Source organism: Nuphar pumila, chromosome 2, assembly GCF_984573655.1.
Source record: "Nuphar pumila chromosome 2, dmNupPumi1.hap1.1, whole genome shotgun sequence".
NCBI classification, from domain to species: Eukaryota; Viridiplantae; Streptophyta; class Magnoliopsida; order Nymphaeales; family Nymphaeaceae; genus Nuphar; species Nuphar pumila.
The window spans coordinates 55,775,984-55,791,860 of record NC_143250.1 but is presented as its reverse complement, the minus strand read 5'-3'; the positions used below and the strand labels follow the sequence as shown (position 1 = coordinate 55,791,860).

The window sequence follows — 15,877 nt, the reverse complement described above, 5'->3', positions numbered from 1 at the left end:
GTATCGGAGCAAGGTATTTTGGTCTTGGTATCTTATTTGTGTTTGTGCTTTGAAAGAAAGATTTGAATTGATTGACGGCTTGGACTCGAGACTTTTATATTCCGGTGTATATTTTCTTTGGATTCTGTACTTTAAATATTGATGGTATATATTAAAAAAAATGTGTTTGAAATATAGTAGATATTTATTAATATGTTGAAAATGAATATGTTTTAAAGTTAATTAAAACTAGAACTTGTGAAAAATTATTGACTTTTGATATATGTTTTTGTGTAAGCATGTTTACATGAAATATATGTTTTGATTATGAATATGTATATTTTTTGAAAAATGTCATTATGAAAATTATATTTTACAAGAGTACGTGGTTTTCTTTAAAATCTTAAATACTATGATTATATGTTTTTCATGTTGTTTGCAAAATACTAACTTTTGTTGTATGTATTTTGTTTTATCGTAATGATCATTGGTGTCCTTAAGCGTGTGTCAAAGCATGATTATTAGGTATATTATGTGAATTTTATGTTAAAAATGTGTTCCTTAAGAAATTTAGATTCTTGTATAATGTATATCTCGAGTCATCATAATTTTAATTCTTTGGTAATACCATGAATATTTTGTATGCTCTCATATCAACATGCTCATGTCCCATATTTTTATGTGGCTTCAATGATTGACTTTAAGATATTGCTCTTATTGTGCTAAATTAATCTTTTGAAAAACATCCTCGATTGATTATGCTTGAGAATGATTATATATGACTTGTGTTCATTTCTCTTTGTCATTCGTATTACAAATGACTTGCATTGGATTGTATTTTGCCCCTTAGTAGGTACTTGTGCTTGTGTCCCTTGGAAGGTTTATATTTGATGCATTGTGAGTGATATTTAGTATGTAGTATTAAAATTCATAGCTTTTGTATAGCCTATGTAGCTATAAGTTATTAGATTATCTTATTGCTTTGAGTATTCGTGATTAGTGATAATTATGGGTTTATAAATAGTTCCTCAAGAATCTTTATATGTCTTATTTCCTTAATGTTACGTATCATTGTTGTCTTATAGTAGACTTATGATTTAAATCCAAAAGGATTCTTTTTTAGATCATATATATTGTTCTTGTCTTCTCTTTGAGAGTTATTGGATCCTTTGTATGTGATGTATTTTAGTGCACTTATTCCTTGATTGGTGGATTTATGAGTTTATTTTTTGAAGAATTGCTTATATTAAGCTTGATTCTTGTTTGCTTATTAAAGATTGTAAAAATTGTCATGGGACATATTGTTGGGCATATGATTGCACTACATTCATTCTAAGATTTCATCTTCTTTATTGGATTTTTTATTTGAAACTATCTTTTCAAATCAGTTCTTTTTAAGAATTCACTTATTTGGAAAATGATTTTCATGAGTATTTATTGCCTTGTGGCATTGATTTCTCAAAGATCCATGTTTACAACAAAATCTTTTGAAATTGTTCACTCCGATGTATGGGGTCCGGCTCCGGTGATATCTAAAGGAGGTTTCTCATACTATGTTATCTTTGTGAACGATTACATTAGATTTAGTTGGATATATTTTCTTAAACATAAACATGAAGTTTTCTCGATTTTTAAAACATTTCATATGATGATTTTAAATCAATTCAATGAAAGTTTAAAAACTCTTAGAACCGATTCGGGTGGCGAATATCTTTCCAATGAATTCAAAAGCTATCTTGAAAATCATGGTATTCTCCATCAAAAATCTTGTCCTAAAACCCCACAACAAAATGGGTTGGTTGAACGAAAACATAGCCATATCATTGAAATAACATGAACTTTGCTCATTTCACAAAATATTCCGAAAAGACTCTGGGCTGAGGCAGCCCTTACAGTCTATCTCATAAATAGACTCCGATCAAAAAACTTGAACAAGGTTTCTCCATTTGAAAAATTATACGAAAAAGAACCTGATTATAGCAGGTTAAAGGTTTTTGGATGTAAATGTTGTCTTTACTGATAAAAATGACAAGGTCTCCCCCAAGGCCATTCCTTGTGCCTTTCTTGGTTATTCCAAAACTCAAAAAGGTTTTCATTGTTATGATATTAAAAATGATAAACTATATGTTTCCAGAAATGTAAGCTTTTTGGAAAATATCAGTGGTTTCGAAAAATTTGAATCTAATGACGAGAATATAGACTATTCTTTTCTGTTTGATCTGTTGACTGAAGATGATGATACCAGTGATGATGAGTCGAATCAGAATGACTCAAGTAATAATGAAACCAATTCTGTGCCCCCAACGTTTCATCAACATGTCAATGAGGAACTCCATAGAGATTCCATAACCTATACTCATAGAGATAGAAATACTTTCAGAAGTGCCCTCGAAAGATATGATGATGCTAGTGGGACTACTCCTTAAAGTGAGGAAAACCTTCGTAGGACCGAAAGACAAAGAAAACCCCCTTCTAGGTTCATCTCATATGAGTCTTTTTCACCTAAATATAGAGCTTGTCTAAGCGCCATTCACTCTTGCATAGAGCTTGTCTAAGTGCCAGTCAAGAATATGGGATTGATTATGAAGAGACCTTTGCCCCGGTAGCTCGAATGGTCACCGTCCGATGTCTTATAACCGTTGCCTCAATCAACAAGTGGAGCATCTATCAAATGGATGTTAAAAATGTTTTTTTAAATGGAGATCTAAACGAAGAAGTGCATATGGATGCTTCTCCTGGAATGAAGTCTCCTAAAGGAAAAGTGCTTCGCCTTCAAAAAACACTTTATGGTTTGAAACAAGCCCCTAAGGCTTGGTATGATAGGTTTAACTCCGTAATGTTAGAAAATGGTTTTTCATCCTGTTTTACTGATACTGCTTTGTTTGTTAGAAAATCTAATGCAGGAATTGTTATTTTACTTCTATATGTAGATGACATACTTATAACCGAAAGCGATTCTAAAGGGATTAAAAGCATAAAATCAATTTTAAAGGATAGGTTTGAAATGTCTGACTTGGGATTTTTAACTTATTTTTTGGGTATTGAGGTAGCATACTCTCATAGAGGGTATTTTTTGTCTCAAACTAAGCTTGCATATGAGATTATTGACAGGTCAAGTATTACATATGATAAAGTTTGTGAAACTTCTGTTATAGTAGGAGCTAAAATGAAGATTGATGATGGTGTTCTTCTCTCCGATCCTACTCCCTACAGACAACTTGTAGGATCGTTGATGTACCTGAGTATTACCAGACCAGATATCTCACATGCAGTGCATACGGCAAGTCAGTTTCAGCATGCACCAACTTCTATTCACATGAGTGCCGTCTTACGTGTCGTAAGATACCTAAAACGTACTCTTAATAAGATAGTTTTTCTGTCATCCTCTTTTGAGTTAAAATTAATTGCTTATACTGATTCTGATTGGGGAGGTGACCCAAATAACCGTCACTCCACCATTGGTTTTTGTGTATTCTTAGGTGATTCTTTAATCTCGTAGAGATGTAAGAAGCAACAAAAAGTTTCTCTATCTTTGACTGAAGCTGAATATCGTGCCATGTCAACTACTACCATGGGAATTGTATGGATTCATCAGCTGCTTAAAGACATGGGGATCACTATTGAATGACCCACTAAGCTATGCTGTGATAACAAGAGTGCAATATACATTGCCAAAAATCATATTTTCCATGAGTGGACTAAGCACATTGAAATGGACTGTCACTATATTCGTGAAGCCTACTTAAAAGGAGTCATTAATTTACCTTATGTTACTTCAGAATATCAGTTGGCAGATTTTTTCACCAAAGCCTTATGTGCCCCAAGATTCAACTTTCTCCTTGGCAAACTCTCGGTCATCTTGCCTTAAGTTTGAGGGGGGGTGTTAAATTATGTATCGATATTTGTAATCTCATATATATATTTGTATTCATATATATATATATATAGATACATATACATATATACTATATATATATATATATATTCTTATCCACCCAAAAGGGTATTTCTGTAAATTCCTGTTTTACGCATATTCCATTTTGGAATATGCTTGTAACTTTGCCTTTTCTTTTTCCTTTTCTTTTTTACTTTTTCCTTTTTTTCTTTTTTGCTCTTTTGTTTTTTGTGCCACATAGGGAAGCTCCCCAAAGAGTCGTTGGGGAGCCTCCAACGGTCACATATGTGACCGTTGGGGGCTCCCAACGACTCTCTTGGGAGCCCCCTATGTTGCTCCTTTGCTTCCTTATAAATAGGGGCTTCCTCCTCTTGTATTTCTTATGGCTTTGAGTCAAAGCCCAAGTGCTCAATAAAGTGATTCCAATATTTTTATGCCTTTGTGCATTTGTGAGTTGTGCTTTTGTGCACAAGTGTTATTATTGTGCATGTGTGCCGGGTTTATTATCAAGAATATTAAGGTCTTGATCTTAGTATCTTGTTTGGAGATACTTTTACACATACCTATGACGAGAACCTCATGATTGCTATTTTGAATGAGCTCCTCAGCTCTAATGGTAACTTCATACTGTAGTAGTTTCGCCTGCATATCATCAAAGTTAGACAATGAAGGAAGGTATAAAAGAGAAGTGACCAACATGTGATAGTCAGGTCCAAGACCATTCAGCGCTTGTTGAATTTTTTCTTTGTCAGGAATTACACAACCCACCATCGCTAATTGATCTGTGATGCTCTTGACTTTGTTCATGTATTCTGTAACTGATAAATTGTCTTTCTTTAGGAGCTGAAACTCTCTTTTTAAATGAAGAATCCTAGCCTCTGAAATCTGTGAATAGGTCTGTGCTAGTATCTGCCACAGTTCTCTAGCTGAACATTCATCTGGAATGGCCACTAATACCTCTTGAAAAAGAGTAGAGGTAATGTAAGCCATGACAACCTGATCTTTTCTTTTCCATGTTGTAAACTCTAGATTGCGAACTAGTTTGTTAGAAACTTTCCCTTTATCATCTCGCTCTTCCTACAAAATGAACTCAGATGGTGCATGGATTGTTCCATCGAGGTGGCCAGAGAGGTCCAAACTACGAATAAAAGGCAAAATTTGCCTTTTCCAGGTCAAGTAGTTGGAATTATTCAATTTCTCAGATATGAGTTAGCCAAGAAAACTGGACGGAAGTGATGGGGAATCCATGAAGACGAGACGAGTTGACGAATAAGAGAACATGAGTTGAATAAAAAGAATGTAAGAAAAATTGCTCAGCAATGCAATGACCCAGACTTGGCCGTTTGTTTGTTTTTTTGTTTTGGACAGTCTTGATATATTTCTTCAGAAATGATTTGCAGAAATCGAGATCAGGAACAATTGCAAATATGGTCCAAAAAAAAAACAACTCGTGCTTTGGGTTATATGCTTTGACTAAAAAAAAATATCGTGAATGAATGATATATGCACCTCTGATTTGAAACAAAAATCAGATATAGAACGAGAGCAGGGGGAAATATGCAAGAAAGGAACAACCTCTGATTTTACACAATCAAAATCAATTTGGGGTCCAGACGTTAAGATCTGATCTGAATGATTAGATCAGACGTTAGCGTGGCCTACTGGGAATTATCAAATCTGAACAAATTAGGTAATAAAATTAACGTGGCTGGTAACGATAGAAAGAAACTTGTTTAGGGAAATAAGAAGAAAAGAGGGGAAATAAGGCCGGGCACGAACCCCCTTTTTTTTGTGTTAACTCTCACAGGATCAAGGGAAATGGTTACGATCAGAAAAATCAGAGAAGAATCGAATCAGAGAAGAAAATGGGATTTTTTTTGTTAACTCTCACAGGAGCAAGGGAAGATCAGAAAATCAAAGAAGAACAAGAGAGGAAGGTGAAACTTGAAGAAGAAGAGGAGAGGGAGAAGGAACTGGACCTGGTCGTTAGACTTCGACCTGCTCTGATACCATAAAAGAAACACACCTTTTGGTATCCGGCTCTTCTGCTTGCTGGAAGGGAGAGGAGGGAGAACCACTGCAGCATATCTTTGAGCCTCCAATACACTCTTGCCCTTTTTCTTTACGTGAACTTATAACCACCAGATCGGGTCGGGTCTGAGACTCTTCAGTCCAGACCCGATATTATAAAGATAGAGATACGGGTCCAGATCTTGACCCGTATATCCGTGCAGTCCAATCTTAATAGTTATTTCTTGTTAGATTTCTCTTGTTTTGCTTTCTTTATAGGTTGGTTCTTCAAATATTGACGGTATGGATGATTCTAAAGACTTTTTGAGAATATCAAGAATTGATGATGTTTGAGATCCTTTATGTAATAGACCATATGATTGATCACTCCTTTAAGATGCACCAATTGAAAGAACTTGATGAAGTCTATGAAGACATCTTGCGTAATGGGTTTCTTCTTTTGTAATTTCAAACTTAAAGTGAGACACAGTAAGTTTGAGGGGGGGTGTTAAGATTAATAATATATATTATATATATTGTAAGGATATATAATATATATGTGAGTCAAGTCAAAGTTAGTTTCTAGCGGTTGGGAGCTCTGTCTCATTCTTTAATGAGAGAGGTATTCCCCTCTTTATTCCACTTCTCTTCTTCTCTCCTCTACTTTTCTCTATAAATATGGGCAGGTGTGTGCCTTTGTAAGGTGAGAGAGTGATGGGTAGTTCTAGATATTTTTGAGTTTTCTTGAGTGCATTTTGTAGTGAGGTTTTTATGTATTTTATTGTTCATTATGAATGAAATCATTTATTCACAAAACTTGTATTAGTTTGTATCTTGTTACTATTCAAATGTATTTTGATTTGGCATTTGGATTACAATTTGGAATGTCTTGGGTTTCCCGCCATTTTGTAACAGGTACATGCTGCTGGTGTTTGTTGTTTTGGGCAATCTTAAAGCTTATTTCTTCATTCATTTAGTTGTGCTAGGTAATGATAGTACTATAAGCATGGAAAGATAGGTAGAAAGGCTCCATACTGCTAAACACTATCAGACAATAACATCATGATTCAACATTGGTTATCTGACTATATTCTAGTAATATGTTATTCTTTTGGGTGAAATAGAAAATAGAGTGTAAAACAAGAAACTCTTTATTTTTAGGCCATTATGAGTGGAGAGATGGAAATCTTGCTTTTAATAGTTTTTTCAAACAGAATAGGTTTTTTAATGGTTGTAACCTGCTATTAAATAGATAACTTCAGTGGAATTTGTCACTTGGACAGATTTTATGTAGTCTCAACTTAGTGGGGTATTGATAATGGTGCTGCGATGGTAGCAAGACATGATGATCATGACGGTGATGTTAAAAGATATTCTGATGCCTGACAGGTATGATGATGATTCCATTTTTTTAATGTGCATTATGTGATATTATCAATGATTCATGTTGTATTTATGGATAACGGAAGAACATGATGATAATGGTTAAAGGTGACAATATGAATATGATATGCTGGTGATCTATGTCACAGAGATACTCCATTTTGACTGCTGTTCCATATCCCTTTATATACAAGTCATACTGGAAACTTCATAAAAATGGTCTTATCCCCGTATCTGCAGCTGTATCCATGTGACAGCTGGTGATAGTGGCAACAACGACAATGATGATGCAGTACTTGTTGTAAGTGATGTTCATGAGGTGTTATGGATGATCATCTGAGTTGAATATGATGATGTTGGTAGAAAATGATAGTGTACATAATTTGTTAATCTCACTAGTTATATGAATGATGATTGAACATACTGATGACAATAATGATGGATATGTTGATCAAATAAATTTTGAATGATGAAGGGAAAAGATGATGAATGGTGGAATGATTGAAAATCTGCGCAGGGGCAACTCAAAGTGAATAATTTCATATTTTCTTTCTTTTGTCTTCCAGTACCCTGAAAGCGACATGGGTCACATAGGTATAGCTATAGGTACTTTTACCTTTTCTTATTAGGTTAAAATTCTAATATTTTGGTTTTTGATTCCATCTGCTATTTGAGTGCTTGATCATCACAATTACTTCATTCCAGCTTTCTCACCATAAAGTACAACCAAAGAATGGGCCTGTATTTTTAAAGCCTGTGATACATGTTGAGACAGTTTCAAATTCATGGATGATGATTTATCTAGAAAATCTTTTACATTGTGGCCTGTAAATCTGGTGGAAATGTCAACTTTGACTAGAAGTTGTTCCAAGACTGAATTTTAGTGACTTTCAGAAACTTGTGGGATACACCATTTATTTTTTCTTAGTGCTCCCAATCTTAGAGAATCAATAAATTTTATGAGTTTATGCATGTGATAGACAGTAATAGATTCTAAATTTGAGTTGATCGGTATGCTTTAAAAATATTGACAAGGCATCCTTTAAACACAATACTGTTGTCTATCAAAAGAAAATTCTGATTTTTTTTCCTTTATGTGAGTTCTTTTTTGTTTAACGTGAATCCTCCTGTTATGTAATACATTTCTAAAAGTTACATCTTTTACTGAAATTTCTGCAGGTTGCTCAAGATGCTGCTAATTGTGGCCGTGGGGAATCAACAATTTGAAGGTCTACATTTTGGGAAGGGTCTCTTTGAAGTCTAAAATGATAGTCAGCAAGCCACCAAAGACACAGAAGCAGTAGCGAGTCACATCTAGTTCAGAACTAGATAATGAACAAGAATGTGCTAATTCATCTTCAAAGTCTTCAAGGAATATTGCTACAATGAGACAAAGAAAAAAAGATGGAATAAGCAAGCATCATTTGGTTGAGAAGAAGAAAGGAGCAGATGGGGTGAGTATATCTAAAACCTCTCTTGCAGGGGCATTCCATCTTTAATGGAGTTGTGTATGGTCTGAATGTACCAGATAATGACACTTTCTGGGAAATGGCTAGGAACTCTACCTATCCATTTCTTGCACCTCATCATTGTTTCTTATATTTGAGGTTCTTGGGCTGTTAAGTTTATTGAATTATCCTGTATTTTTATATATGATTTATTTGCAGTACTACTTCGAATGTGTTGTCTGTGATATTGGTGGCAACCTCCTCTGCTGTGACAATTGCCCTCGAACTTATCATCTTCAATGCCTCGTTCCACCACTTAAGGTATGCTGCTATCTGCTGATGACCACGTCAAAATATTGGGTGCAAGTTATATGATAAAAATGACAAATGCTTTTTTCTTTTCTTAATTGTAGCATACTCCTCCTGGAAAGTGGCTATGTCCTGCATGTTATGATGTATCTGAGTCCGGAAAGCCTATACAGCAGCAAGCATCTGAGGCAAGGAGAGGAAAGCGAACTAACCATATTAAAAGATTCCGAGAACCAATTGCACTTCGTTCTGGTAAACTGTTGTTAATGAATGGTCCTGGTGTTAACTCACCTAATGAGGAAAAAACCAGTACTCTTTCAAAAGAGATGTACGTTGAAAAATTTGACTCTGTTCCATTGTATTTAGCAGCGAACAAGGATTCTGATAGTGGAACTGCCAAAGAAAACTCTGCTTCTCTATTGATAAATGTGGAGACAGAGAATAAATGCAATCCTTTGAATTCTACTACTGCAAATGTGTCTATTCCTGCAAAACCAGATGCCTCATGTGTGATTAATTCTGCATCAGAATGCCACAGTATCAGTATGGCCACCGATGTCAAGCCTGCTCTTTTATGCAATGATATATCAAGCAAGAAATTCAGTACCCCTTTGATTGCCTTCACTCGGAGAGCAAAAAAGCGGGTTAACACAGAAAAAGTCGATAACCAAGTTGGAAAAGAATGTTCTTTGTTCTCTTCTCATTGTTTATCAGCTACAAACTCATCATCTCATGCTGGTGAAGGGTCCTCCCATAATCGCGATTTGTTACAAGAGCCACCATGTGTTGTTCCAGATAGAGAATATTCCGGTGCACGATTATTACTGGCAGAGGAACAAGAACAGGTATTTCTCCTGTCTTTTATGTTTTGTATGACTTCAAATGCCCTATAAGGACTTCATATTAACATACATTTATCAGACATCAATGTGTTTGAAACAAAGGAATTGGTGATCTCCCTCCTCGTGTAATCTGAACTTTGAACTGCACATAAGATTGTAGTATTTGAAAGGGGGACTTTGGGGGTGATATTTGTCGTGTTCCAAAGCATCGTTTTTACAAAGATTGATTATCTAGTGACATTTGAGTTATGGAAAGTGTTATAACATGCGTGTCTGAAGTGTTATAACATGTTTGTCTAGTTTGCTAGATAGTGATCAGACTCTTGAAACCTTTTGACATGAAGTCTAAAATTATTCCTTTATAAACTTTGTTGGACAGAAAACTGACAAAGAGAACAATGCCATGTTCAGGTCATCTCCAGCAAGGCATGCTCTTCAAGATAAGATGTAAATTACATTGATTTGATTTTCTCCATGGTTTTTTACTTGCTTTTGATTGTCAGCCCCATTGCTTATATCATATATGTGCCCTGTGTTTCTATTTATTATGAACAGTGTAGAGCTCAAGATTGGAGAGCAGAATAAGGACATGTCTGTGTCAGATGAACAACCTGATGTTGAACTTCATCCAGGCCAAAATTCTGATCAAGGCCTTTGTATCATACATGTTGAACCTTCCAGAGTCCAAGAAATTCAAATTATTAAGTGCCAGTTGTCTTCAACTGAGCTTAATGTAAGGCTTTCTCCTCAATTAGTGACTAAAGATGGACTGGAGTCATGCAATGTTTGTACGAGTAGTGGAGGAGCCTCCAATATTGGTAATCCAGAGCTGGTCAAGGATAACATTGCAACAATTATCAAACCCAATTCTTTTCCAGAGAATGAACCAGTGGTCTCCCTAAACCATATGGCATTAACAGTCCAACTTGCTGGTGTGACACATGAAACTATGACATTGTCAAAACAAAGCCTGGACACTTCTGCAAACAAAGTACATTCAAGAACATTGATACCTGGCACACAACAAGCTTTGGGTAGCATAACAGATATTGAGGTGGTTGGGGATCTGACCAATTTTAAACCTGTTGGTGCTGTGTCCAAGAATTCTCGAGGTACCCCAAGATTACCAAATTTAAATTGTGCAATAGAGTTGAATATGGATGCCCCTAGAAGCAATGAAGAATTAGAACTGCCAGTAACTTCAGAGAAAACTTTGGACCCTACAGTTGCTTTCAACCAACCTCAGGTAGCTAGAAATTTGTGTTCCTTTCTTGGAGATGGTGCCAAATCTAGACAAGCATGTGGTGGAAAGAGTTTGAGTCCATTTCCTGGGAATGTATCCACAAAAGACCTGTTGCAGAACAAGTGCCACATCCAAGAAAACCGTATTCCTTTGGGCTTGGTATGTCTTGCTCTTTCTACCAATGATGCTAGTGATTTTTCTTTTTCTTTTTGTTTCCCTCATGCAATCTGATATCTAGTTTTTTAGATTCTTTTTTGTTCCTGGAGTCCATGCCTGAATTCTTTTTTTTTTAATCTATGTAGAGTCTTTCTGGAAGTTGTACGACCCAGGATAGCCCATTAACAAGTAATTCACCGGAGAGCATTCCCACTTTGGACTTCTGGAAAAGCATCTCTTCTGGCTCTGTGGGCCTCCATGAAACTGCATCTCTGCCTGAGGCTTGTGGAATTAAACGGCCTAAACAAACATCTACTAAACCATCTCTGTGCCCTCCTCACTTTCTCAATTTATCATTTCTAGCAAAACCAGATGATGCCCATGAATCTGTTCATGAATTTGCAAGCATACCATCATTTTCAGGTTTCAATTTCAGGAGTAAGGGAAACCCATGCTCTCAGCAACCTCCAATGCCTTCAGTGGAAGATGCATTACTCTTATCTGCTGGAGACCAGAAGTTGTCATCACAGGGCCATAGATGGATGCTTGAAAACATTGTAAAAAGAGCTGGCATGTCAAACCAAAGGAAAGAGTCACCAACAGAAAGGGCTCAGAAATGTACAGGTTCCTGGTCAGAGGAAGAATTAGATTGTCTTTGGATTGGTGTCAGAAGATATGGGAAAGATAACTGGAATGCGATGCTTCGTGACCCAAAATTGCATTTCTCAGAATGTAGGGTTGCGAGAGACCTTGCTGAGCGGTGGAAAAAGGAACAAAGAAGGCTTTTGCATTCTTCTTTTTCACCAGTTTTGAGATTATCAAGGCCCAATCTCCCATGTATCTCTGATTCTATGCTGGCAAGGACTGCCACTGATGGTTATAGCACCAGTCACTGCACATCTCTTAGCTTAGAAGTTCCTAAGGCTGACACTGTACTAGCTTTATGTGATCCATCAGCTTCAATAATGGGAAATAGGCAAATGTGGCCAGAGCTCTGTTTGCATCCTCAGTCATCACTGCCAGCACTCAAAAGTGACAGATCTAAGTTGGATCCTCTTCCTTGTTTGAGTTCTGGATATGAATCAAGAAGCTCCAATTTTTTGAAAATGGGAATTATGGAAAACAAGTTTCATAAAACTCGGAGGTGTTCTTCAGATAGAAAAAGAATGAGCAATGCCTGGAAATCCTCAAATTTCCTTCAAGATTCAATTGACGGACCTCAGCTAGATTTGTGGAGTGCAGAGAAGCTCAATTTCATGCAAAATCAGGTGGATTGGCCTCAACCCAAGGATGAACTAATAGGCAGTCAATCAGGTACCAGTGCTCTCCCTCATTGGCTGAGAGAAGCAGTCAGCAATCCTCCGACAGCAGTTGAATCTGTGTTGCCATCAAGTGTGTCATCTGTTCCTCGTTCTGTTAATCTTCTCTACACTGATAAGCAAGTGACTCCTTCACTCTTGGATCCCAGCCTGAATCCCATCCCTTCGGAAGATCCATGCAAGTGGCTAAGGAAGAGGAGTAGAACATATGATAAGAATGGTCAATGGTTGGCAGATTCATCAGCATGTGACTTGCCACTTCTGGCTAGCTCCAGGTATTCCTCTATAGAAACCAGGCTTAGTCTTTTCTCTGCTCAGAATACTCATACACCACGACCCACATCTGCAAAACAGTTATCAGAGTGTGAAGACAGTGCTGATTCAAGTAAGACACAATCTGATCCTCTTAGAGCTGATGATTTGTCTATCCAAGAGGAAGCATCATCTGAAGAAACAATATCTGATGATCAAAGCAGCAGACACTAGCTACAGCAAGAAGTTTGTAGAGCAGAAGTGTCATGTAATTTCATGAACTTACCTGCATTTGAGAAAGATCTATAGCTTCTGTATTCGATGTACAGATATAGTTTGAATATAATATAGGTGAATCATTCCTCTTGTCAATAGTGGTTCCTAATTTATTGATTGGCTAGAGTTTGTGTGTGTGTGTGTGTGTGTGTGTGTGTGTGAGAGAGAGAGAGAGAGAGAGAGAGAGAGAGAGTTGATAATTGTCTTGCACACTTATGGTATATTTCATTAGATTAGCCGGAAACCAGAAAGGCGACACCATCTATCGTTGTTGGTGCTGTCAATCTGTTAATTTTTTGTTAATTTGCTGTTGGAATTGTGCATGTCTTTGATTGGGTCAGAGCATTCATTGATCAACTTTTGGAACAACCTGCATTTGCGCACTCAAAAGATTACTCAAGCATCAATCTTAGAGCATTCATTCAAAAAAGCCATATCCGCTGTGACAAGACTACATATTGATGCAGGGACAGCTCCCCTTCAAGTTGTTGCTAACTGGCTTTTAAATTGCCGGCTAGAAACCTTTTGATTGAATTATCATCCTATGGATTGTGTATAAGATGCACATTTATCTGTACTTGGGAAATGTAATGAATATTCTATTGATATTGTTTGTAAATCTAACAAAATGCTCTGGGCATGTAGGAAGTCACAATTGTATTTCAGGATTCATCTGGGTAAAGATTTTAGTAAACTTGTTAATGTCCACTAATAGGATGGATGCTCTAGTTTGCCAAGTGGAGACTGATATGATTAGGCACATCATGAAGAAGCCCATGGTTAGGAAGTTTAAGGCTTGAATTTGACTGCAATGCGATGGACCCAAAAGTTGATCAAGAAACTGATGCCAATACAATTTCTGTTGGGGGTATTAGCTATTCAAATCCAACCTAACCAATCACTAGGCTGGTTCAGATTTGGGATGCGCCAGGTCATGCCTATAATAGTTCGTTCCAAGTCATACTTTCATGGCATCATTCGCCTGTAAGCAAATTAATCATTCCCAGGTTAAGATCCAACCCATCGACAACTTCGAATGGTTCAACTATGTGCACACATCTGTGATCTTAGGACTCAAGGCCAACTAATGGGTTTCGCTTATTTAGATTTACATCTTTCTTGACAACAGATGCTTTGTCTGATCAATTGTTAATGATTTAAGTGATCAGAAACTCATAATATTAAATAATGTTATTCTGCAATTGTTTGTATCGCATTCTGGGATGATCCGTTAATTTAGTGCTTGGTATTTGCAATTACTGTTCTGTCATATTCTGGGACCACTGATTACAATGTAGTTTGTGCAGGATTTCGTGATACCCACATCAGAACTTGATCCATACCATTTACATCCTTACAATATTTTGGAGAATGTGTATTTTGAGAATACTTAAGCTCGGTTTTGCAAGCAGAAGAATAATTTACATCTGTATAATGAAAAGCTCGGTTTTGAAATGAGAACTAGCTTTACCAATCTGTGTAACAATGCAGGGCCTGCACATATTATGTTTAACCTAGGGAAAAGTTGGAAGTTTCCCATGGGTGCCAACCTATAGAAAGGTTGGAAGTTTCCCATGCGTGCCAACCTATGGAAAAGTTGAAAGTTTCCCATGGATGCCATACTTTAGCATTTAAAGGCATAAAAATGTGGATGCTGTTAAAGGAAATATTGCAATAATTGATATGGAAAAGTATTTTATGGTAGCTATACCAAACAAGTAGACTATTTAACATTGAAGTTTTCTGGCAAACTTGTATGTGTCTCTGCCGAAGAATTGCGATCTGAGTTCGACTTTGCCCTTTTGTTTTCTGAGCTTTCGGGATTTGACCAATTTTTTTAACTGTTTCCATATCTTCTCAACAGATGTTTCTAAGAAAATCACGAATTATTGACCGCATGGTGTGTAATAGAAAAAAAAAACATCAAACCCAAAGCTCAGAAAACAAAAGGGCAAAGTCGAACTCAGATCACAATTCTTCGGCAGAGACACATACAAGTTTGCCAGAAAACTTCAATGTTAAATAGTCTACTTGTTTGGTATAGCTACCATAAAATACTTTCCCATATCAATTATTGCAATATTTCCATATCTTCTCAACAGATGTTTCTAAGAAAATCACGAATTATTGACCGCATGGTGTGTAATAGAAAAAAAAAACATCAAACCCTTAATTTTAAATGCCAACTGCGACATCCATTTGGATAATTGCAACTTTAAAGCACAGTTGTGAGAAATGGCACTGACACCGTGACTCAAAACACCAATAATTAATGTAGGGATGGCAGTAGACCGGGGTGGATGCGGGGGACAAGGTCTCCACCACCGCCCCGCCCCATCTCAAAATTCTCCCCGCACGGGTTTTGATTTTAACCTCCATCCCCGATCCAAATGGGGTGAGGCGGGGCCCTGTTTCTCCCTCCCTGGTCTACCGTCATCCCTAAAGAAGGTGGTCGAACCGTCGAAGGGTATTTTAATTATTTTACTAACGGGGATCGGGGATGGGGAGGGGCGGGGTGGGAGAAGGTGTAAGTCCATCCCCGCACGGATTTTGATTTTAACCTCCATTCCCGCCTCCATCCCCGTTTCATGTCCTCCATCCCCGGTCCAAACGGAGCAAGGCGGGGCGGAGCCCCGTTTCCTCCCGGTCCACTGCCATCCCTAAATTAATGGCTTCAGTTGTTAGTTAACGGTCAAGGAGGGCTTTCTGAAAAATCTCATGTTAAACACATCAAAAACTGTGATTTTTAAGTGGTATTTACTAGC

General features: G+C 36.9%; 1 protein-coding gene across 3 annotated transcripts in view; it reads left to right on the top strand.

Moving 5' to 3' along the window:
* Positions 1–13,747, top strand: part of LOC149845504 (uncharacterized) — a 28,153-nt gene extending 14,406 nt beyond the window's left edge. Inside the window, exons 2-9 of one of the 3 annotated variants that reach the window (XM_089995803.1) lie at positions 8,447–8,721; positions 8,935–9,036; positions 9,129–9,869; positions 10,246–10,313; positions 10,422–11,268; positions 11,412–12,859; positions 12,939–13,104; positions 13,454–13,747. In XM_089995803.1, the coding sequence (XP_089851929.1) occupies positions 8,653–8,721; positions 8,935–9,036; positions 9,129–9,869; positions 10,246–10,313; positions 10,422–11,268; positions 11,412–12,859; positions 12,939–13,104; positions 13,454–13,465 (3,453 nt within the window). In that variant the 5' untranslated portion in view covers positions 8,447–8,652 and the 3' untranslated portion in view covers positions 13,466–13,747. Of the gene's footprint in view, positions 1–8,446; positions 8,722–8,934; positions 9,037–9,128; positions 9,870–10,245; positions 10,314–10,421; positions 11,269–11,411; positions 13,206–13,453 lie in introns of those variants that run through there. The other 2 variants (XM_089995804.1, XM_089995802.1) reach the window with 2 other exon arrangements.
* Positions 13,748–15,877: the final 2,130 nt, after the last annotated feature.